Source organism: Larimichthys crocea, chromosome I, assembly GCF_000972845.2.
Source record: "Larimichthys crocea isolate SSNF chromosome I, L_crocea_2.0, whole genome shotgun sequence".
Taxonomy (NCBI): Eukaryota; Metazoa; Chordata; class Actinopteri; family Sciaenidae; genus Larimichthys; species Larimichthys crocea.
In genome coordinates, this window is record NC_040011.1 from 35,989,898 (window position 1) to 36,013,747 (window position 23,850).

Below are 23,850 nucleotides of genomic sequence, written 5' to 3' on the forward strand. Positions count from 1 at the left end.
CTGCTTAAACAGCAAAAACGAAACAATTAAAAACACTAATCCTGGATGAACATAATTCCTGATAGTTGCACTAATATAAAGCTAAATATCTGTGTTACATATTCAGTGATTATTGGCTGAATCTATCTGGAAAGATATTTCCATAATTTACTTGGAAGAGGCTGCATATATTCATAATTACTTACATAATTAGTAACACTAATTACTCTCATATCCCTGAGTGCTTTTCTATGACTCCTGTAATAGTAAATTCAATGCCTTTGTTTCATTCACTAGAGACACACAACCTCCCTCTTCTTAACATAAGACACCAGCTCCATTTGATGCCTAGACTCAACTTTGCACCTAAATACAAGATCCTGCAGGATACTTCAGGTGTAAAACACAGCAATGGGGTTGGTGCCAATACTTGCAACAGACAGAAGGGTGTGGAAACACTTCCTGAAGGGGCGTCTCCTTGAGCAGACAAAGGGATGTGAAAGGAGTTGCCCCTCAGGTATAAATATCTAGGTGTCCTCATATTCGGGGTCTTTTTCTCCATCTTTCATCACATGCATGTTGAACTCACATTTTCTTTGCTTTCTTTCATTCTTCACCAGCAGCAGAAAATTTACACAACACTCCTAAATCAGATTTCTAAGAACCCTTTAACTCTCCTTCCCTCTCCCATGAGTCCACACTTTCCCTGCTAGAAAAGCCTGACAGTCATGGTTTAACAGTGATGGAGGTGATTAGTCTCACCTCAACGGATGTCTCAGGGGAATTGCGCCTTTCTGTGGCAAATTGGCACTGGCTCATTAATTTGTTGAGCGTGATATGTTGATCCGCCTCCCCACACACACACGCACACACACACAGTTCCCTCCACCCTCCACCACTTGCTGTCTGAAAGATTTCATGTTTGCAGTGTGACTTCTGTGGTGAGGAGACACAAGCAGAAGGGCAGAGGCAAACATAAAGGGAAGAAGGGACTCTGTGTCAGCTCTGGATGCTGAAAACATCAATCTCAGGAAAGTTAATATAACCCATTCTGTTAGGCTGAAGACAACTGCAGGTGAGTACATTTGAAATAATGTGTCCATACTGCATAATTTAGACGTACTTTAAGTGTGTTGTAATTTAAGTAACAAACTTAAAGTACTGTACTCATGAAATGCTTCCTCAAAGTATTTCAAACATTAGTCTATTTCCTGTTTTTGATGTACACAGAAGAAGACAGATTGTTGTTAAGCATACAATTTGCGGAAAAGAGAAGTTAATGAGGGTGGTAAGTGATATCACAGCTTCAGAAGTGATTTTCTCTCTCCAACACCACAGATCAAAAGCGTTTCGCAGCAAACGCAAACATCAACTTTCAAACTGCAGGTTTGAAGTTGATCAAGGATGCAGTCCTACCTTGCTCTGCTGCTGGGGATTGTGGCATCTGCTGCTGCAGGTAAATCTACAGCTGCAACTTTTCACTTTTCTGGTTGTTTTTTTCAGAGCTTCTGTAGATTTAGATATGAATTTAAAATTTGGAATAAGACGATGCGAGTAAAAGAGGAGCACTCAAAAAACAGACAAAACATGAAGAAGGGATTTGTTATTTTCATACTGATTTGAGGTGTAAAGATTGTGAATATGCAGTGATAAGAGTAGAAAAACTCTAAAACGTTTGGTAGAAATCAAATCAAAGTTTTAAATATTGTTATTTATATTTTTTAATGGAGAAAATGTCTGCGCCATAACTAACCAATTACGTATGTAACACATAAAAATACATACTCAGACATGACTTCTCGTGTATGCAGCTCTAATGATTTCATCGTACATTTCATGGCATAAACTCGTGGTCGGTGCAGAAATGCTTAGAAACGATTTCCATCTGAGATCTGACACTCGATTGTATGTAATCAGCAGGACAATTGTTTGCAGCATCATGAGATGTTCTTGTGATACTTCTTTTTCTCTCTTCTTTCCCCCAATTTGATTTTGGGTCTGAACAACAGGGTATGACCCGCCAAGCATCAAATTGCAATTTCATGTATTTGCATTTGAAAACATAAAAAAACATCTGTTGTTTGGTGTAACTGTGGCTAAGTAAATTGTGTGGTGGATTACTGTCTGAGGTGTAACTGGGGATATTTTAGGGCTGGGTGAATAGTTCACCTACATGATTGAATAGGGACTTTGGAGAGACGGCAACTATTTACGCACGACAATCAAGAGGTTCAGAACTAAAATGCCAGTTGGTTTCAATTTATGTTTCAGTCGCAGTCTCTAAACATTATCTTGTGTGCTGTGGCGAATCTAAAAATGCTGATCATGGAATCTCAGTTCTGCTTAAAACATACTGTCCAAACCTCTAAATAGAAACTTTTATAACCTTTCCTGAAAGTGTGGACTCAGGTTAACAGGAAAGGCATGTCAGTCTCTTCAATGATTTTCACAAAGGTCTTCCAACTAATGCCAATGCGATGAAATCAACTGAGTTTCTGAAAACTTCCAAATCCTCAGCACAGTCATTAAAGAGAGCACTGTTCTTCGTCACTAAAACTTGCCTCAGGGTTCAGCTCTTTCTTTTTTGTTTTAGCACTTTCTCCCTGGAGATGTCTGAAAAATGTTGCTCCCTTTTTCCATACTTAAAATACTTGAATGTTTAAAACATTTTCATAAAACAACATCAAATGTGAAGCACTGTATATTCAGAGTTTTTATATCTCCTGTGTTGAGGTAGCAACATTGTAAAGCAAAAGGAAGAAGAATCGAGGGATGTTATCAGGGTCCAAGTCTTTAATCTGTTTTTTGAATTTATGAGATTACTTCCAAAATAAATAAATTATCGAGGAAAAAGCACATGATACAATGAAAAAAAATACTCTCTGAGAACTTAAGCAACACACACACACACACATATATATACTGTATATATATATATATATATATTATTTATTTTGTTTTTACACTTCTCTTTCTATCTTTTTCCATTGACTAAAAAGTCAATAAATACATGAATGAATTCATATTTTAACTATTCCTCAGCACAATGGAGGCGTCCGGTGATCAAGTTCAACTCTAAGGTGGTGGAGGGTCCTGAGGTGGTGGTTAAACCTGGGACCTCTCTAGATCTGAAGTGTGAGGGTGACGGGCCTGTGAACTGGCAAACGAGGCTAGCCAAACACAGACGCTTTGTGTCCAAGGGCAACGGGAACTTCCGCACCTTAAGGGTTGAACGTCCGTCTGCAGAATTCACTGGAACATACAAGTGTTTTTACACTGCTGGCTCACAGAATCGTGAACTGACCACCTCAGTGCATGTATACGTGAAAGGTGAGCTCTGATACATAAGAGATGTTAGCGCTTGGATGCCATGATTGTCCACAATGGTTATATTTTTCTGTTGTTTACTAGATTTCCTCAGTGTGAACACACAATATTGCATTGTGCTATGATCTAATAAATCCGTCTTTACTAGATCCAAACCGTGTATTCTGGACCAGCAGCACGTCCCTGAGGGTGGTGAAGAAGGAGGGTGAAGACTACCTGCTGCCCTGTCTGCTGACTGACCCATCAGCTACAGACTTAGGCCTTCGCATGGACAACGGCACTACAGTGCCACCAGGGATGAATATTACAGTTTACCGGCACCGTGGTATTCTCATCCACAGCCTCCACCCCAGCTTCAATGCTGACTACGTCTGCACAGCCAAAGTCAATGGAGTGGAGAAGACATCTAAAGCCTTTTCCATCAACGTCATTCAGAGTGAGACCACTTACCTGAAGCCGTCTTAGAGTCATTTAAAGTCATTTGTGACACGTACATTAAGTTTGATGCTTAATTTTTAAAACATTTTTTGCTCTAGAACTTCGTTTCCCACCATATGTCTTCTTGGAGACAGATGAATATGTGCGCATTGTTGGGGAGGAACTCAAGATTCGCTGCACAACACACAATCCCAACTTCAACTACAATGTCACCTGGAAATACACCACAAAGTCGGTTAGTATGGGGCATTTTGGGAGTGTTCTCAATTTTTGCTCATTTTAATCACAATTTTATTTCTGATTGTGGTTCTATTTTCTGTCTTCAGAAAGCAATGGTAGAGGAGAAGGTTCGCTCCAGTGGAGAAAATCGCCTGGATATACAGAGCATACTAACAATCTCTTCTGTAGACCTTACCGACACAGGAAACATTTCCTGCATTGGCACTAATGAAGCAGGGGTGAACAGTTCAACAACATACCTGCTGGTTGTAGGTAAGCTACAGAAACACTTTTGCTATGTCACGTATTGAACAGCCTGAAACATTTATCTACCACTGAAAACAAACTCTTTTAAACAGACAAGCCCTACATCAGGCTATTGCCCCAGCTCTCCCCTAAACTGGCCTACCAGGGTCTTTCGGTCGAGGTGAACGAGGGAGAAGATCTGGAGCTCAGCGTTCTCATCGAAGCGTACCCCCAAATCACAGAGCACAGATGGAACACCCCAACATCTCCTACGTCCACACAGGAGCACAAGCTCATCAGATACAACAACAGGTACAACACAAAGACCAAAGCTGGTGACAAAGGAGAAGATACCCTATATAAAAATGGTCTTATCTTATTGCACTAAGGTTTCAGCAGAGTTTAAAAGAACAATCAAGTGTACTACAGGAAGGGGAAGCCACTCTGTTTGAAATATGCTGTCCGTGCATTTTAGGTGAATTTGACACCGAGCAGCAAGGTCATATCTCGCTTTGGGTCATGAAGCTGCTGCTAAAGGGAAGAGTGGTGTTCTCTTTTTAATTTGTTGACGTGTTTGGTGCCGATATATAGGAAGTGTCTGAATTCAAACCACAGAATTAGTCACTCTGGATCCTGCAGACATTCCTCTTTTTCTTAGTTTAAACATCCTATTTGTGTGTGTGTGTGTTTTTTTTTAGATACCATGCTAGTCTGCAGCTGAAGAGAATGAATGCACAGGAGCAAGGGGAATACACCTTCTATGCCAAGAGTGACCTAGCCAATGCATCCATCACATTCCAAGTCCAAATGTATCGTAAGTTAAACACAAATCAGTTAACACATTTAGGGCCTTGTAACATAAATAAGGTGTCTGAGAAAAAAGGAAAATTCACGTTTGTTTCAAACCTGATAACCGCTGTTGGTCTCTGTTTTCCTAACTTTCTCTTCACTGGCAGAGAGACCTGTTGCTGTGGTGAGATGGGAAAATGTAACTACACTCACATGCACCTCATTTGGCTATCCCGCTCCCAGAATCATCTGGTACCAGTGTTTTGGGATACGTCCTACGTAAGTATCACTTCACAGACAACAGTAATCAGACAAATGTCATTGAATTTGCACAGTAAACTGAAACCATTTAGTCAACACTTTTACCTATAGCATGAGTAAGGATGTAATGTTTTAGTACTATGATGTGCGAGAACTTTGTTTGACTGTGTATGTGTTGCATGAGGCAGGTGCAATGAAAACAACACAGGGCTACAGATGGCAGTCCCTCTCCAGGCTCCTACAGTGGAGGTCCAGAGGGAGGAGTATGGGGCTGTGGAGGTGGAGAGTGTCCTCACTGTGGGTCCGTCCAGCCGGAGGATGACGGTGGAGTGTGTAGCCTTCAACCTCGTTGGTGTTAGCAGTGACACTTTTGCAATGGAGGTTTCTGGTGAGTGTTGGATAACCAACATTTGTGGATGTTGATCACAGGTTCTGTGCTTCTCAGTTTGTTATTGTACAGTCACATGTACAGATGTGGCTCAGTCCAAATCATGTTCTCATGGTCAGCTGATTCCTTTGCAGCTGTTACAACACTGTTTAATTCAAAACAAAAATCTAAGAGAATATCAGCTTGTATGACAAACAGTCGGTCCTTATGAGTTAAATTATAAATCATTTTAATGCCATTTCTTTGATTGTCCAGATAAGTTCTTCTCTTCCACCTTGATTGGAGCAGCAGGCATTCTGACCATCCTTCTTGTACTACTGGTTTTTCTGTTTTACAAATATAAGCAGGTAAGATGTACTTAATTCGTAAAGCTGGAAGATATTGTTTAGACATGGGACACAGGCTACATAGTTGCAGTGTTTTTGTTGTTTTGGTTTTATTACCATTTTCTCTTATTTTCATCTTCAGAAGCCCAGGTATGAGATCCGTTGGAAGATTATCGAGGCAAGAGATGGAAACAACTACACCTTCATTGACCCCACTCAACTGCCATACAATGAGAAGTGGGAGTTCCCAAGAGACAAGCTGAAGCTAGGTTTGTTACCCTATGTGGTTTCAGAAGCTGAAAAAAGTTCATGCCCCCACTTCACATTACTTTTTATCAACTAATTAAGGAAGCAACCAAAAAAGGGAACCGTGTCAAATTCAGTGAAATAAAGGTCAGCATTGTAGCATCAGCAAATTCTTGTTTATTTTCCTGACATAAATCATGTTCATTAAACTTAGTTTCACATCATATTTTTCCTCTGGCCATCCACGCTAGCCCTGGAGTGGCTCCATGTCGTCCAAGGGTGGCTCTGCCCCAGTTTGAGAACTACTGTCCTAAACTGACTCGAACACACTGAAATGCTAATATTTTCTACCACTTACAATTATGTGGTGCACTTGAAAATACAAAATATAAGAACACACCATTAAGATAGGAAATTTAATTGTGAGTAACCATAAGGAACCATTCAAAATGTTTTCTTGTTGTATCTTTTGGTCAAGCAGGGAAGATCCTCGGTGCAGGTGCGTTTGGAAAGGTAGTTGAGGCCACAGCCTATGGTCTGGGAGAGGAGAAGGAAAATGCGATGCGTGTGGCTGTGAAAATGTTAAAAGGTGAGCCAGTGTCAGACCTTTGATTTAACAGGTTTTAAGTGATTTAGACATTTGAAAATATCACATAGTGAAATCCTTTTTACATAGGATGATAATATGTTGACAATCTGTATTGTGTTTCTGCAGCCAGCGCTCATTCAGATGAGAGGGAAGCTCTGATGTCTGAACTGAAGATTCTGAGCCACCTTGGACACCACAAAAACATCGTCAATCTACTGGGAGCGTGCACCACCAGAGGTTAGACAGCATCCTGTATTTGTTCTGTATTATGTTTGATTGAATTAAAACATGTATAAGAGGATTTGAATACGTTTAAGAGTTCTCAGCCTTCAAACTTTTGGAGACTCTAGTGGAACTAAGTGATTTGCTTTGTTGAAAGAGAAATAACATGATGTGTTTCTTCATCAGGACCAATTCTTGTGATCACAGAATACTGCAGCCTCGGCGACCTTCTCAACTTCCTTCGCCAGAAGGCAGAGACATTTGTAAACTTTGTTATGAACATTCCTGACATTATGGAGAACTCTATCGACTACAAGAACATCTGCAATCAGAAACAGTTCATTAGAAGGTACATCAGCAAACGTGGAGTCTAAGGAGTGTGAGAAACAATCAATCTATCCATTTGTGCTGATGTCGCACTCTGTCTTTCTCCTTGTTTTTTAACATCCAACAGTGACAGTGGGATCTCCAGTACATCATCAAGCAGTTACTTGGAGATGAGACCCATTCAGCTGCCACATATGGAGTCATCTCGAGGTAAAAACCCACCCAATCCCAGTTTAAATGAAAAAGTATAAGCCTCTTTACTTCCTGACCATGAGTGTTGCTAACATTATTTCTGTCTTCAAACTAAGACTCTGTTTGTGAGGAGACTGGTGACTGGCCACTGGACATTGACGATTTGCTGAGATTTTCCTTTCAAGTGGCTCAAGGCCTTGACTTTCTGGCTGCCAGAAATGTGAGTGATTTTACCCCAGAGAGTATTTAAAAGGACAGACATCTAAAACAACACATCTATGATCTTTTATAGCAGCAGCTGTTGTGATTTCTCTAGAAAGTGGAAATTACCCAGTCATCGCCAGTGTATTCAAGAGAGAGAGAAAAAAAAGCATGTTAAAGTATTGCTTTTTATAGAATATGATGAATGAAGGGCGTGAAATAAATCATAAAGAAGTTATGAGGAGTATTTCCTATCACATTCCTCATATTAACTCATCGTCATAGTTTGACAACGTATCTGAGCTAACTACAACCCGAAACAAACCCTGTGTGTGTATGTGCAGTGTATTCACAGAGATGTGGCTGCTAGGAACGTCCTCTTGACCAATCACAGAGTGGCCAAGATTTGCGACTTTGGTCTGGCACGTGACATCATGAACGACTCCAACTACGTGGTGAAGGGCAACGTAAGTAATGGAGCCAGTTAGATTCAAAATTGACTTCACATTAACCAAGAGTCTAAATAAAAACTTTTTGTGTCTGAAGGCACGGCTGCCAGTAAAGTGGATGGCTCCAGAGAGTATCTTTGACTGTGTCTACACTGTGCAGAGTGATGTCTGGTCCTATGGTATCCTCCTGTGGGAGATCTTCTCTTTGGGTGAGAACACATGCATATGTAACCTACATTTACACACATTTATTTCATGATTGGCTTGCAAAAATTACAATATTTTATTCTCTATTAGGCAAGAGCCCCTACCCCAGCATGGCTGTGGACTCCAGGTTCTACAAAATGGTGAAGCATGGCTACCAGATGTCCCAACCAGACTTTGCCCCCCTTGAGATGTAAGCTCCACCCTTCAGCAACAAAAAGTCCAGTTCATAAAAACAGTATCACTGCTGCTTTTTCCCCCATCTTTTTGTTGGCCACTTTTTGCCCAGCCAATGTTAATACTCTGAATAGTGTCACCTGATTATCAGTTGAGTTTTACTGGAGAATCAAGTGACTATCAGCTGGGTTTTTAAAAAACTGAATCAATAGTGAGCACTCAACTTATAAGACCCCACTGAGAAACAGTAATATTAATGTTGTTGTTGTAAAGTGGTGAGAACAGCTGCAAACACACACTTACATTTAAGTTAATTTAAGCTTCAACAAAGACTGATTTATATTAAATAGCTCATTCGAAGTTGACTTCAACATTGCCAAGTTCAAACAGCATGTTTCCCAAATGTTCATTACAACTGAACAAAGATGCCCTTTCTTCTTTGCCTATCTAACATCTGAAATAACTGACACATGAGGTAACCTCATGAAGCACTTCCATTATTCCTGATTTTAATTTACTTGCTCTGGGTTATCTCCTAACCTCAAACTCAAAACATAACAAGCCTAAACTCCAAACTTAACAAGCGAAATGAAAAAAAAATAAAGGGAGTGTTTTTCCCAGTATCTCAGAGGGGTCTAACATCTGTGTGTGCTGATTTGGCGTGGCTGTCACACCACTCGGAATAACTATGCTGTGGAAAACGACTGGGACTGAATCTGAGTCAGGGCCTAATCATCTGTTGTTCTGCTGTGAGTCAGGCCTTAGTTCTGCCTGTTAGCCACATGATCTCGAAGCTAGAAGGCCATGTAACTGCTATTTCACGGCAGCAAAATGAGACTGGAGGGGAAGGGGTTCTTATGAACAAGTCTCTCTTATTAAAACTGCGTCACCACGCCATATCTGTCTAATTTGGCTTCATACAGTTTCTTGATTTTACACCATGAAATCTGAGCAGTGAAAATTAGGTGCTTGGGATATAACCCCCTGAAAATGTACACCATCAATTCATTCTTTGTCTAGGGAACATCTCACAGATATCTGTTCATAATCTGTTTTTGAAGTATGGTTCACTTTTGTTTCAGCTACATGATCATGAAGATGTGTTGGAATCTGGAGCCTACAGAGCGTCCGACTTTTAGCAAGATCACACAAATGATAGAAAGACTACTTGGAGACAACCCCGAACGGGAACAGGTGAGTTAGTGTCATGCAGGGTTTAGCAACTGCAGTCTGGCTTTGGACAAAACATGTGACTGGCTGCAATGTCCTCAGGAGAGCCTTCTTTTTTTAATTTATCAGATTTAGCTGTGCTGTTGAACCAGTTAAATGAATTGGATTTTTTTATTTGGATGCAGTTTCCAAAGGCAATGCTCACGATTTGAAAAAAAAGAAAAAGAAAGTGGGACTATTTCTAGCAAAGAAACACAGTCTTCCTTCTTTAGATATGTTTTGAATGCAGGAATTTGTTCTCTCATCACGCCATAATATTCCTATGCAACCGAGATTTTTCTTCTTTTTAGATCGACTCTCACCATCCTAATGATTCCTCTCCACAGTTAATCTACCAGAATGTGCAGCAGCAGGTCACAGAGGGTGAAGTGTGTGATGAGCCCAAGTGCTGCGACGGCCCCTGTGACCAGTCTTGTGACCACGAGGAAGAGGAGCAGCCTCTGATGAAAACCAACAACTACCAGTTTTGTTGAAAATCCTAAAAGCCAATCAATCAGCAAACCAGTCGCTCATCAACAAGCATCAGAAAAGTGGGATCAGCTGTAGTTCGTGGCCAGAATACCACAGCCAGTTGCAGAGAGTCACCTTCACAGCTATTTTTTTCCTGTCGTGTCTGCACGCCAGACAGGCAAGCAGCTGTGGCAAGCATGTGACTTGCTTCTTTGCAGACCATGACTAGAAATTGCCACGTCTAACACCGACATGAAAGGAGGAAACATGTCAACAAACCACACAAGCATCCAAAGATGTATCTTATCCTCAACGTTAGTCCCTCACGGACTGTTTGACTCCTTCTGCTATGTATTTGAGTTTTAACCAGTTACAGTTTATCCAAAGGAGAATCTGTGTGTCCTTTCATCTGAGAGTGTTATCGATTATATATTGTACACTATGTTCGTCACTATTTTTTTTATTACTCCCCCATAACAGTGAATGTCTTGTTTTTGTGGAGATTTCGGTCACTTTTGTCAGCAGGTTCACTTCCTTTTCAACATTTTTTTTTTTTTGCATGTAGAGGAAGCAACCAGTCCACTAATCCACAAACACTGGATTCAAAACTATGTGAGATAAACACTGTTATGCGCTCTAGATAAGTTAGGTTATATTCTCTGATCGCCTTAATTGAACGTCTAAAACAGTGCGGGTGTTTTTTTTCCGGTTCAAACATGGAAAATCATCTGTGGAGAAGGCAAAGAACGGCCGCGTTGTTTTCCTGTCTGTGCTTTAGTCATAGCTGTATTTCTTGTGACACACTTACAGTAGCTGTCAGTTGATGGCAACATGTGATTGTTCTACTTCAGTTTAATTAATTAACCAGCGTTCAGTGTTATTTAGGAGCAGGGAATACAACTGAACAGAGCAGGGAAATCTGTGGATCCATTATGGATCAAATGAACAATGGTTCATGTTTGACAATGTGAAAGTTTTTTTTGGGGTTCTCTTGCGTGGCACAACATACTCTTCTCATATCTTACAGAGTTAGACGAGTGTTTGGATGCAAGCTTCACCAGTGTCTATATGTAGCAGTCAGCCTACACTGCCAAATGTATGAAGATTTTAACATTATAAGCTATAGTGAAAGATACAGACTGCAAATGTGCGATGACTTCAGGCATTTCAAATGTGCTTGCAACATAATGAAACGTGTGTGAGATGTCCAATAATGTATATATCTCATGATGTAAATCAAGAATTGTGTTTATTTTCGCTGAATTGTTGTAGAGTAGATTGTAGTACATCAATATTTCATTTGTTCGTTTGTTGTGTTTTTTTTGTGTGTGCAAATGAGACAATCAATGCAAAAGCTGCCAATTAAATCACTGAAAAACTGCAGAGGCGTTGATTAAAGCTTTATTATGGAAACTTCAAAGTAAAGTTTATATGTACTACAAGATCCCGATGTGGTGCCAGTTATTTCTAAACTGTTTATGTGTTGTACTTCACTGTGCCGATAGATACTGTGGAACTGTTCTCTCCTCACTTCCTATTTTTGACAGATTGGCTGCATTTCCTCTGGAACATTTCCCACAATATCTGTCAATATTGCACAACTCTGAAATCTTTGTAGGGAAGTGTCCATCCCGCCGCTGAGTCTAGAGGTCTAAATGCTTTTCCTCCATCATGTGGTTTCAGCATTTTGAGACACTTGTTTTTATGTCATGAGGTGCATTTTGATTAGGTCTTGAGATATTATTTGGTTTATTAATTAATTAATAAGATATTATTTTTATTTTGACTGCATCTTTCCCTCAGTTGCTCTGACCCTAACAATCTCGAATTAAAATTCTGACCTTTTTTCAAGCCAAATAAGTTCTTCATAACTTCAAGTAAATATGAAAATGTGTTAGTGTTTGAAGACATATAGCAGTGTCTCATAGTTAAAGCTATTTTTGCATACAAAAACATTATTCTGCAAAGAATATTGACTACTACTAGTGAATAACATTTCTTTGAATGTTTGGAGTCAAAGTCAAGTGAGCTCTTCATACACAACTCCAGATGACTTTGCTTAAGGGGAAAAACCCACAATTAGAAGCGCTGTGATTGTGACAAAAAGTGGGTTATTACAGGAAATCCAAGCTTTAAAAAAACCCATAAAATCATAAAACCCAGAAGCTGGATTTAAGGCAATAAAAATGACTTTCAATAAATACATTAGCAGTTTGCTATGAACAACAGACGCCCCTGTTGATTAAACTCTCTTTACTGCCCTGCTGTACTTCTCTACACAATCTGGATCTTTTCCACTCTCTGGCCAGTAACCATGACGTCAATGATGTTTGAAGCCTCTTTTCACACCACGTGGCAAGTGTGAGAATTACATTTATTCTACAAGGTAGTTTTGATTATCCAAGGAAACAAACTCATCATCGTCAGGTTGTCCCTTTACTGTCCACCACTTCTGACAAGTTATAAAAGTGTTTGCAGTCAACGGCCAGTTAAAAGAAGCTTTGTTGCCGTTTAATCACAGAAAGATTGCTCCTCCATATTTATTTAAAGTCTGTGTAAAGGCAGTTCTGAGATTTCTTTCAAAATACATTAAATATGATGGTAAATAGTTGCTGAAAATATGTGAAAAGACTTTGATATATTACTGAAATGTGGAGTTAGAGGTTAAAACAGTTTTTCACGAGTTTTCAGTCCAGGATTTTCTGGGGCGGTCCTAAAGGGTGGCTCGATGACACGCTGAGGCCACCCTGAGCATACCCCTGCACCACTAGCAGTGAGATAGAGATTGATTCATCTCGCTCAGTGTTTCAAAGTTAGTCATGTCATTTTCTGAACTCATCTGACACGTCTAAGTCACTTCAAAATGGCTGCGTGACTACTTCCTCAAGTGGGCGTGGCTTCAGCACCTTCAGCAAGCCCTAATTTCATAAACTTGTTGATATTTTTTCAATCAATTCAAATCTGACTGGGTGGTTAGTAACACTTTCTTCTTTGGACTGACAAACTCAGAACACATATTTAATCTTACTTACAGACTTTAAAGACTCAGTGAAGTTGACCAGAGCTGCAAAATCAATAATGTCTTGATATTTATTTGTTACATCAGCAGTTTCATTTACAGGACATGATTGGTTCATCCAATGCAACATTTTTCTTAACCTAAATGATATTCTTTTCTGCTGTCATGTCGTTTGAACAACAGGTGTCTCTACATGGAGTTTAGGCAAATGAGCCATTTTCACGACAAAGGCCTGGACAGCTTAAATGCTTCATTAGGTCTTGGTAATTCATTTAAATTGCTAAGCAAAGCATTAGTACAAAGCACTTCATGCATCTTCAGTTTATTCTCAAAGGGTGACTGCTGATTATTCAAATGAATATCCTAATGTAATTTAAAATAAAGCAAAGGCCACAAGGTCCATCACACACAACGTTCAAATATTTCAGTACGCTCGACAGATACACATCAGCAGTTTTCAAACTATCAGTCCAAAAGGCAACAAGTGGCAGGTGAGAGGTAAGAGTGTAAAACACAAAGCAGAAATGTCTCTGGACATAAAAAGGGAAATAAATACAACATACCCTTCATGGTTAAATATATACATTTAGGCGTGAGTTAGCTGAGTTATTAAAATCCTGTTATTATTAAATTATTTCGGTCACAGCAGAGCATTCAATTAGATTAAAAACAAACACGTAACTTGGCACGCTGTTGGTAAAAGACACAAAATATAGTTACATTCTTTCAGTCATTTGAGTCTCTGAGACTTTTATTTACTGTCACACTCACTCTTACTATAGTTAGAGATGGTTAAAAGATGACCTTATTTTATTTTTTAGCATCCTCACAGTAAACACTAGTAACTGCTCTGCTTTTTTTTCTTCATTACCTGCAATAAAAAGGTCAATTAAATTTAATTTATCCACATTCTGTCTCACATCAGTAAAACCTGACAACTCCTGCATGTTTTGCTTCCTCGCTCGTTGGGCTTAGCTCTGTATCACTTCCAAACTCTTGGACCCCTCTAGGAGCACTTCCATCTCTCCTCATGACACCCCTCTTTTCCTTGTGACAGTCCTTCATACTGTCTGCATTCCTGACTTTGTCTGCAGCCTTCTGAAAATTGAGTCCATCCCTCTGTCTGCCTCCTGATTATCCCAAACATTTTTACTCAGGAAGCACAACCTCATACATCTCTGTCCCCTCCTCTTGTGTCTGTCCCTCCTTCCCACTTCCTTCATCTTCCTCTTTTTCAGTGTTGATCTGTGCTACCCCTAGTCGATACAGAGCATCCCTGATCACTACCTCCCCAGGTTGGCAGGCCTTCACCACTTGGTTGATCTGTTGGTTCACAATGTCCCTGCTGGTGAGGAAATCTACCAGGCGGTTGTAAAGGTAGTAATAAGCTGTGTTGTTGAAAACCATAGGTTGCCGCCGCACACGGCCTGCAGAGGTACAGTCCTCTGATGTTTCTGTGGAGTCATTCTCAGCTTTGTCACACTGCTCTTTCTGCTCTGCCCCTTTGTCATCCTCCTCTTCCTCCTCTTTCTCCAGCTCAGCTATCAGGCTGACGTAGGGCTCCAGATCTTTGCAGAGGACCATTGAATGGTGCTCTAAAGGAAGTGTGGGGGGCTCCTGGGCAGCTCCAGGAGGATGAACCAGCCAGCAACAAGATGATCTGGTGATGGGGTGGACCTGCTGGTTCTCTGCGACCAATGACAGGTCAGCGCTGTACGGCTGGTCTTGTAGCTCAGCACACGACACAAACTAAAGAACATACATTCAGAAACAAGATTGTAACATGCTTTTTTTTGTGTAATTTCTGTGATCAAAAAGTTACTGATTGGGCGTTTGGTTCTTTTGAATTTCAACCAGCACACATGCAAGTTAGTTCATTTCATATGCTCACCTCTGGCTTTTCAAAAGGGTCAGAGAAGCAGCCTTGGTTCCTCCCCCACATCTGGGTTGCCAGGTCTGGGTACTGCATGTCAGCGCAGAGTGCCACCTGACGGGCACAATCACTAACATAGACTGGGGGCCAGTAGCGAGAGGACAGTAGCAGATCCACGTGGTCTCGAGCCGTCTCTCCTCTCACCAAGTACTTAGAGCCACACACCACCTGGACACAGGGTGCAACATAATGAGTTGAATTTACCTGTTAAACTCATGGCTGGACAAGTTAAAAGAATGAGGGCAATGTTTTTACCTTGTGGGGGCAAACTTTGGACAGCTTGCCGGCGGTGAGGTGTGTAGGCGGCTGTGGGGCTGTGGAGAGGCCATTATGAACATGCGTGTACAAGGAGATGAGGGAGGCCAGCAGCTCGTTCTAACACAGAGGGAGACAGAAAGGAGGCTTTTAGGAGGCTTTTCCGTTAAGGGGGATAAATGAGGAAACCAGCTTTCAACTAAATTTAAAGCAAACCTTACTGACAAACCCTCGAGCAAGACATCAAAGTTTATCAGAGCTATGGTGTGGGGGAGGGGAGGGGAGGGTTTCCTGTTGTTATCACATGATTAGTGTGTTTACTCAAACAGAAACAGTTAGCCCTAATTAGTGTTTCAAGGTCAGTGTGTTAATTTACATTCATTAACATACAACAGCAACAGCATGTGAGCCTAATAGGCACATGTTTTTGTCACACACACACACACACACACACACACACACACACACACACCTTAGTAGAACCTGGGGTGACGCAGCGGTCAAGTATTGTTCTCAGCTCGTCCTCACTGTGATCTTCAATCTTGTCGAGTCTCAGCTGACCATCGTGAATTAGACGTACCAAAACCGATGGATCTCCTGCAACCAAAATAACTTCTTAATTCCCCAGTCACAAGATTAAAGCATGTAAAGTAAAAAAAAAAAGAAACGCAGCTGTAGTTTTAAAGAATCAGGTACCTGAAGGCTGCGGTGTGTGCGACAGGACTTTATCTTTCTCTGTGTTGATAACAGTGGGACTCCTCATCAGAGGTGGAATGAAGGGAGCGATGATAGAAGCATCCACCCGGGTGATCGGGATGTCGGTGGGAAAAGTGGCTTGCTCTATAGCCTCACTTTCCATGGTCAGCCAGAAGTCATCCACATGTACCTCGTCTGAGACTGAAAACTCAGGCCAAGTAAACTGTGGACAAAGCCGTGTAAGCATTTGAAGAGGTCACTACACACATCTTCGCAAGCTTACTTTCTTTATGTTTTACATGTGGAAGACCACTGCAATAAACAGTCCCTGTTAAACAGCTCTAAGCAGGTTGTCAGGGCTTTAATTCTCACCTCTACATTCTTTAGCTCCAGTACGTTGTTTCTGTATCGCTGTGCAATCTCGAGTTTGGGAGCAACACCACAAATGCCGCAGATCATATCATTGTAGTCACGCACTGTCAGACACTCGAAGGCCCAGTAACCACTCAGGAGAAGCTCCCAAATTTGAGATAACTCCTCTGGACTCAGGGTGTGGACTGTAAGACATGGTGGGATTAAAAGAAAATATACTTTAAAAGACTGAAAATGTTTAGAATGGCAGATAAAATTAAACTAACACTGTTGCAGAGTGCATGCATGTAGACTGAATCCAGTGTTTACCAGGGTGATTGGGGATGTGGTCTAGTATGGTCCTGGCTGCCTGAGAGGGGTGTTGGCCCAGTTTAATACGAGCCCTGATCTTTAGGAAAAGGTCGATACTAACCAGCAGTTTGTTCCCAATGTTAAACAAACCTGCAAAAAAAAATTAAAAAATCACGTTTTAATTCACAGGAGGCCGTGCCACAAGCACTTGATACACTGTGAGCATTGCTGTTACCATGAATACAGGAGCAAAATATTGTCCACGTGGTCGTCTGCCCTCAAACAAAACAGTATGAAAAGCTGCAGCTGAAACCCTTTTACTGTTTATTATACTAAGCAACAGGAAGCTTCTGTTAAAACACAGGAGATAAATTATGATAAGTATTTCATTTCGATATCAAAATGTACCACAATGCTGTGTCTAAAAAAATATTTATTTACCACATTTAGCAGCATTCATTAACATTCGCTCCCCAAACAAGAAAAAACTTGAAAGCATGTCCATAAAGGGGTCTTAGAGGGGCGTGGGGTGGAAAATGTGTGACAAATGAATACTGCAAGAAAAGTGGGACACATACCACTAACTGGAATCTGAGATGTCGTATGTTATGCATGTGATTCACAGTTTTAGTGACTCCCTTTGGCCAATCAGCAAAACACTGATTGTAAATGAGGAAGACTCTAGTGTCTGACAAAGACAATCACCCTGAAGAAAAGCAGAAGCAAACACCTTGGAGAAATCTCTATTTCTAAAAATGATGAACGGATATACCGAATAGTCCACCTACACCTGACTTATTTTGTTTGAGATATTCTGTGTAAACTAACATGATGTGAGCAGAGAGGAAGGAAAGATCTGTGAGGCTTCTGTGTGCTGATGCTTGATGAAAAAGTAGCTAAACAATGTATAAGTTGTTGTAAGTGGTGCAGTTTACCTGGATGCAGGTCAGTGAAGCTGTGCAGAGCCAAACACTGAACATTGAGACACACCTTGAGCTGGAGAGAGGCGGTCTGGATCAGTGTCTCAGTAAGCAGCCAGCAGTCCTCTTGGCCTGCAACAGTACTGGGATGTACAAGCACATAAGATCAGACATTAGGGAAGGAGAAGAAGGAGAATACAGAAATAATAAGCAGAAGCCAAAACTCGCCTTCTCACCTCTGACCTCCTTTAAAGAGAGGATAGTTACACAGGCCACAGTGAGTAGCTGCCGATTCATAGAACTGAGGCCACCCAGACTCGACCAGCGTCTCTGCCTCTATGCCACCCTCGCGCTCCTGGTCACCTGGCTGAACCAACACGATCTGCAGACTGTTGAGCTCCTGGATGAGGGTAAACGTTTCCTGGAGCTCAGTCTCGCTCTCAGGAATCTGCAGAGAGCGGTGCAGTAACTGCAGGGTATTTTGCCGCTGGATTTCCTTCTGAGCAGGACTCAGGGCCTGATATGGATCGAGCAGAGCCCCAGACTGGAAAACAGAAATAACAATGTATCCACATTAAATAATATAAGAGTATATAAATCGTATATATAAGTCTATTCTTGGGTTTCTGCAAGGTTCAATTAGTTCCTAAAATGATTGCAGTTGACAGGTGTTCCCAGAAAAATTCAGTAGTAAGAAGCTACCGTTCAGGGATTCATGGTTGGCTTGAGACCCATAAAGGTGGTCAGGGGGTAAAGAATCTGGATGAAATAAGCTTTCACCTTTGTTCCCTTGGCGTTCTTCTGGGTCAGCTCACAGCCACATTTAGGGCACACTGCAGGTTTGTGTCTGTTTTTATACATATAGTCACAGGACGGGTTCTTACACCGACCCCTTCCTCGTGCTGTAGACAGTCCCAAATCCTAAAAAAATAAAGAGGATTAAGAACCATCCACAAATCAAAAAACAAAAACATATCCAGGATTGATTTTAGATCTGAAAAGGATAATTGAGCAAATTGCAAAAAGAAGAGAGGTATACTGACAAAGTTGGAGACAGTGTGTTGTTGTTTGAAAGGCACAAATGACAGTATATTCACTCTCCTGTCAGCCACAGAAGATACAGGCTGACCTCCATCTGCTGGGACAGAAGAATCCTATAGAACGACATGCTGAGAGTGAGGATAATGGACCAAATCTGCATCTTTGCTGTTTCCATTTGTGTTTCTCTTAAGTGTTTGTGACTGTGCGTGCGTTAACCTGCTTAGATGTGGTTGTCGTGACCGTCTGTCCAAGCTGCTTCAAAGTGCTGGGTTTGAGACCTGAGAAACTCTCTACAGGCACTGTGGTTTAAAAAAAACGACCACATGAACACTGAGCAGAAATCTCAGAAAGTATTTTTGAAATGTCACTTCCTCTCTGTGGTAGTCTGTGTGTCAACAACGAAGACCAAACAAACACACGACAAAACTGTATCCAGACTACAAACTGGAAGATTAACAAAGTACAATTAGAAATAAAATTACCGCTGGATGCTTTGTTGTTGCTCGCGCTCTGAAATTTTCCTTTGTCAGGTGGGACAGTTAAGATCTGTAACAATGTGCGGCCTAGAAACACAAACACAGGCCAATACGGAAAACCATCTGGTGATTTCAACAACAGAATATAGCCAGCACTGTATGTTTTATTTTACCTGTGCTATAGTAAGCAGGAAGGATGGGTCTCATGGGCCTCTTTTGAACATTGGCAATGCTTCGGTCTTGGACTGTTGGACACTTAAAACTGTCTTTCAGCTGTCTACACAGAGAAAAAGAATGTCAAGTAGGATACACACTATAATCAATATTATATGCAATAATATCTGCTGTAGCTGCTATAAAAAACACACACACAAAAGTGTCATTATATTCTAGTCCCATCCCGGTTTTCAGATTGTTTTCATCCCGGCTTTCAAATAAACAGTTTTTTATGGTCATGGTCAACATGCTTTAGTAATTAAGTAATAAAAAAAACATGATTTGTGTACAGGAAGTGAAACATTAAAACGACATAGACACTCACTTTGTTTGTTCCTGCTCTTTGGTGCTGCTGCCCTCTTGTGGCTGGCCAGCTGCCACTGCATGCTGCTTCCTGGTGCACCGTTGGACTCGCCCTTCTTTTTTGCTCCCAGCGGTGTTTCTTTTACTGGCATCAGCATTCTCCTCTCGAGTAGTGGGATCTCTGCGTTGGCAGCTTTGATTAAGCTTGGTTTCAGATTTCTGTAGCTTGGACGCAGCTTCTTTCTCTTGTGCCTTCTTTGCCTAATGTTTAAACGCAGGCAAAGTTAATTGACTTGAACCGCGGGTCAGAACTAGAGGCTGAAATCATTGTACTGTGCCTGGATGTTCACATAACAGCTGTGCTGTGCTCGACACTTACAGCAGGCATCCATTTTCCGCCCAAGTGGTTCCCACACTCAGGGCATGTTGGTGGCTTGTGGCGGGTGACGTAAACAAATGAACATCCAGGATTTAGACACCTCCCTCGACCTCTCCTGGTGTATGTCTTCACAGACTGCAAAACAGAGGCACACCTGCAAGTAAACTACCTCCAATCATCAGATTTCTTAAATCTAAATAATGATATTCCTGAACATCTTTTTGTGTGTGCAGACTATGCTTGCCAATTTCAGTACTGGCATTTATTAGGTGGATGAATAATGTGGCTGCTTACCATTTTATATGATGGTTTGGCACTTTGTTCTATGCTGGCTCCGACAGACACCATCATCACTGGGCCCACAGAGCTGACACCTGCCAAAGAATTGGGCTCCAGCAGGTTCTGAAATCAATTCACTGCATTAGTTAAAACACCTTTTTTGTGATTAAAATAATGAGCTGCATAGATTTATTTTATCATTCTTATTTATTGTAAATATTTGATGCTGCTGACAGGTAGAAGGCTAAGTCTCACCTGACTGGGTATGATGGCAAGCACCTGTGTAGTTTCCCCCTGTATCTGCTGCACCGTCGCGCCACCAAAACCACTGCCAGCAACTCTTGCGTCAATTCCTTTCAGTGTTATCCCATTGGCTGTAAGATTGGCAGAGCCCTGTGAGACTCGGGCGTCCATGGAGGCCGGGGCTTTGGATGAGACTGAGGTGGAAGTGCTGGGTGTGATTCCTTGGGGGTTTGTGGCATGACACTCTGTTATGTCATCAACGACGATGGGCTGCTCAGAAAGTTCCACCTCACCGCCCAACCCAAGAGGTGTGAACTGTGGCTCTTGGGTAAGAGTGACTGAAGACAGGCCTCCCTCCGCTGGAGAGTCCAAAGACTCTGTGCTCACCTCTGGCTGAGAGCCTCCTGGTTGGTGGTTTGAGGAGCAGCCTTTAGACAGGAGACAGTAACTGGATCTGGGGAGGATTTTGCGAAATCCTGGCAGGTCTTTGGAGGGGCTGAGAGATGACTGGGGGAAAAGCACAATGAAGAAAATTGATAATAGCTATCCACAGAAACATTTCGAAATTGTTATTATTACTAATGGATCAACATATTTATTACAAATGAAATCATTCCAACTGACTACATAAACGAACTACAGTGCGTAATCATCAATCAAGAGGGGCTCTGATAAACAGCTTATACCTATAATCAGGCACTCCATCATGGGCAAACCTTTTAAAAAAAGATTGGCTTGGGTTCACTGCTCCACGCTGCCATTAATTTACTGCTGTAGGTTTTATAGATGTGACAGTTTTCTCAGAATATTTATCAATATCCCGGTATTTATTATAATTTATCAAACGGGGCTGAGCTGAGTTTTATTTGGCATCAACCACAATTGGGATTCCCCTAGAAACTAGTAATTAGCTGTGAAACGGTGCACAAAAGCAGCATCGGTATTCCAACCATGGAAAAATGTCTAAAGTGACATGAAAGGCTCCATAGATGATCAGACCAGTTTGCTTACTGTGTCAACGCCTTCTTTCTCAGACTTGGCCTTCTCCAGATAGTAGGCTTTCTCTGCTACGCTGAGCCTTTTCCAGCTCTCGCTGATACGCTTGTTGATCTCCGATTGTGGTAGATTGGGGATTTCCTGTTGCATGATCTGATGCACATCAAAGTAGTACAGCAGATAGGCCGATCTGAAACAGACAAATTCAACATCCACAATCAAAACATGATGATGGGAGAGACATTTTTAATTTTTAGATGCTCAGCCCTGTCGTGCTTGGTGCTGTGATATTTTGTACATTACCTAGGCTTCTTGGGTTTCTCAACAGTGTCAACTTGAGCTTTGCTCTTCCTCTTTTTGGGGGTTATCGCCTCCATCTGGTTTTTGCAGCTCTCCACCTCTTCAGTCACTTTCATAACCTCAAACACTTCCACTTTTTCCATCATTTAAGCAAAACAAGATCTAAACAAACATAAAAAAAAAATGAAGAAGAATCATTTGTAAAATGTATTACTGGTGTTTTGCACACAAAATATTAAGTCTGGTTCAGTAGCAGCAGTCATGGTTGGTGCATATTTTGCAGACTGTCCTGCTAGATTATGAGGTCAATGTGCAAGATACATTTTTAAAGACATAATAATTAAAAAGATGGCATCAAAACGACTGTGTTAATAGGTTAAAACTGCAGTTTTATACACACCAATGACAGTAAAGACAAACAATAAAGTTTAAATAATAATAATAATGATAAAGTGTATTGCAGGAAGACAAAAAAATCACATTAAATGCACATTGCACTGTATAATACTGTGCCATTTGCAAACTACGCAATGTTTTATAGAGCCTGAGTGTGCAGCATCACTTTCTGTGCTTGTTATAACGTTGGCTCAGTGCTGTAACTAACTATTACAGCCCAGCTGATGAGAGGCAAACACACTCTGTCTAATAAAAGAAACAGAAAGTAGGACAGTGTGTCTGCGAGCTGGCGCCTCTCATGCAGACACAACATAGCACCACAGTGTCTCAGTCAAAACGAGATGTTACAGAAACTTGTCATGCACAGGGCTCTTAGGGAGACTGGTAAAGCGCTGGCATGTTGGACACACTGCTCCGTCCATGCTTTAAAAGCAGGTTTAATGGCGTGTGTTTATACTGCCAGCACAGGCAGGAGGCTGTCCAATGAAATGCCGTCTTATTGAAGTCTTACCTACGACGGCCCGAGGCGCTACACTCCGCTCAGAACAACCTTTACGAGTCACCGAAAAAACTCAGGCATCGTGCAGACGATAGGTAACGCTGTTATCCGTCCAGGCTTCTTATTAAATCACAGATTTGCTTAAATGTCTCTAAAGTAGCTTCGTTTCTCGTCGTCTTGCAGGAAAACATGGCGGTTTGTTGCTATGGTCACCGACCAATCAGATTCCAGAATGAACAAGCGCGAGCCAATCACGGAGGACGTTTTTGACACGTGAAAGTAAGAGCGTGCGTCGCGTAGACCTTCGGATCGTGGCCCCACGGGCATGCGCAGTTTGCACCTCTGAAGACAACTACAGCGCAGGTGAGGGGGGACAGGTGTGTCAGTGGTCATGTGACATGAAGACAAAGACAGGAAAATATAGTTTGAATGCTGCTTAAATAATCTTGTCATGTGGAGTAAGAGCACACAGCGCATAGGAAATAAAAGTAAAGTTTATAATAAATAAAAATGATTCTTATTAGTGCAGCCCTTTTATTTACTAGTCAACTTTATTATCAATGCTGCCATATGTACAGGACATACAGAGAATTTAAATTGCGTTTCCCTCTTATCCCAGTGCTAACAGCAACAAACAAATATATAAAATCTAAGTAAAGATGTCAAGAATATAAAATAAAAATATACAAAATATATACAAGCTAAAACACATCCAAGAAAAGACAGTGGCAAATCTGCAAGATATAAATATGGCAAATAAGCCGGTATGAACATAATGAACAATATAAACAGAAACAACAGTCCAACAGTGTCAGTAAGGAAATATGGCACAGTATAAACAGAATTATCAGTATAACTATAAATATGGCAGTAAAGACAGAACTGCTCTACTCTTACTAATACTACTCTTATATACCCCAATAACTTTATAAATACTTATAAATAAGTATAAATAATAATAGTAATATTGATAATA

The 23,850-nt window shown here is 41.1% G+C and overlaps 2 protein-coding genes across 3 annotated transcripts; one reads left to right on the forward strand and one right to left on the reverse strand.

Annotated features, from left to right (window-relative positions):
* Nucleotides 1–893: 893 nt before the first annotated feature.
* Nucleotides 894–11,702, forward strand: csf1ra (colony stimulating factor 1 receptor, a). 2 transcript variants are annotated; one of them, XM_010741048.3, is made up of 22 exons: nt 894–1,054; nt 1,318–1,435; nt 3,022–3,309; nt 3,455–3,742; nt 3,843–3,979; nt 4,071–4,236; nt 4,323–4,521; nt 4,908–5,023; nt 5,166–5,277; nt 5,448–5,647; nt 5,903–5,994; nt 6,116–6,242; nt 6,698–6,808; nt 6,935–7,045; nt 7,217–7,379; nt 7,485–7,567; nt 7,666–7,769; nt 8,095–8,217; nt 8,297–8,408; nt 8,497–8,596; nt 9,663–9,774; nt 10,137–11,702. In XM_010741048.3, the coding sequence occupies exons 2-22, from the start codon at nt 1,384–1,386 to the stop codon at nt 10,281–10,283; spliced, it is 2,943 nt and encodes a 980-aa protein (XP_010739350.1). In that variant the 5' UTR covers nt 894–1,054; nt 1,318–1,383; the 3' UTR covers nt 10,284–11,702. The 2 variants fall into 2 exon arrangements, with proteins under 2 accessions (XP_010739350.1, XP_010739351.1); XM_010741049.3 differs by having other exon boundaries at nt 6,701–6,808.
* A 1,623-nt stretch (nt 11,703–13,325) lies between these two features.
* Nucleotides 13,326–23,113, reverse strand: hmgxb3 (HMG box domain containing 3). The gene is made up of 21 exons (XM_010741071.3): nt 22,887–23,113; nt 21,983–22,141; nt 21,695–21,869; nt 20,696–21,190; nt 20,456–20,563; nt 20,162–20,296; nt 19,805–20,043; nt 19,437–19,540; nt 19,270–19,350; nt 19,004–19,086; nt 18,790–18,900; nt 18,527–18,667; nt 17,983–18,290; nt 17,762–17,889; nt 16,845–16,976; nt 16,536–16,720; nt 16,164–16,386; nt 15,940–16,064; nt 15,468–15,587; nt 15,171–15,380; nt 13,326–15,028 (listed from the first exon to the last, which is right to left on the reverse strand). The coding sequence occupies exons 2-21, from the start codon at nt 22,123–22,125 to the stop codon at nt 14,429–14,431; spliced, it is 3,846 nt and encodes a 1,281-aa protein (XP_010739373.3). The 5' UTR covers nt 22,126–22,141; nt 22,887–23,113; the 3' UTR covers nt 13,326–14,428.
* Nucleotides 23,114–23,850: the final 737 nt, after the last annotated feature.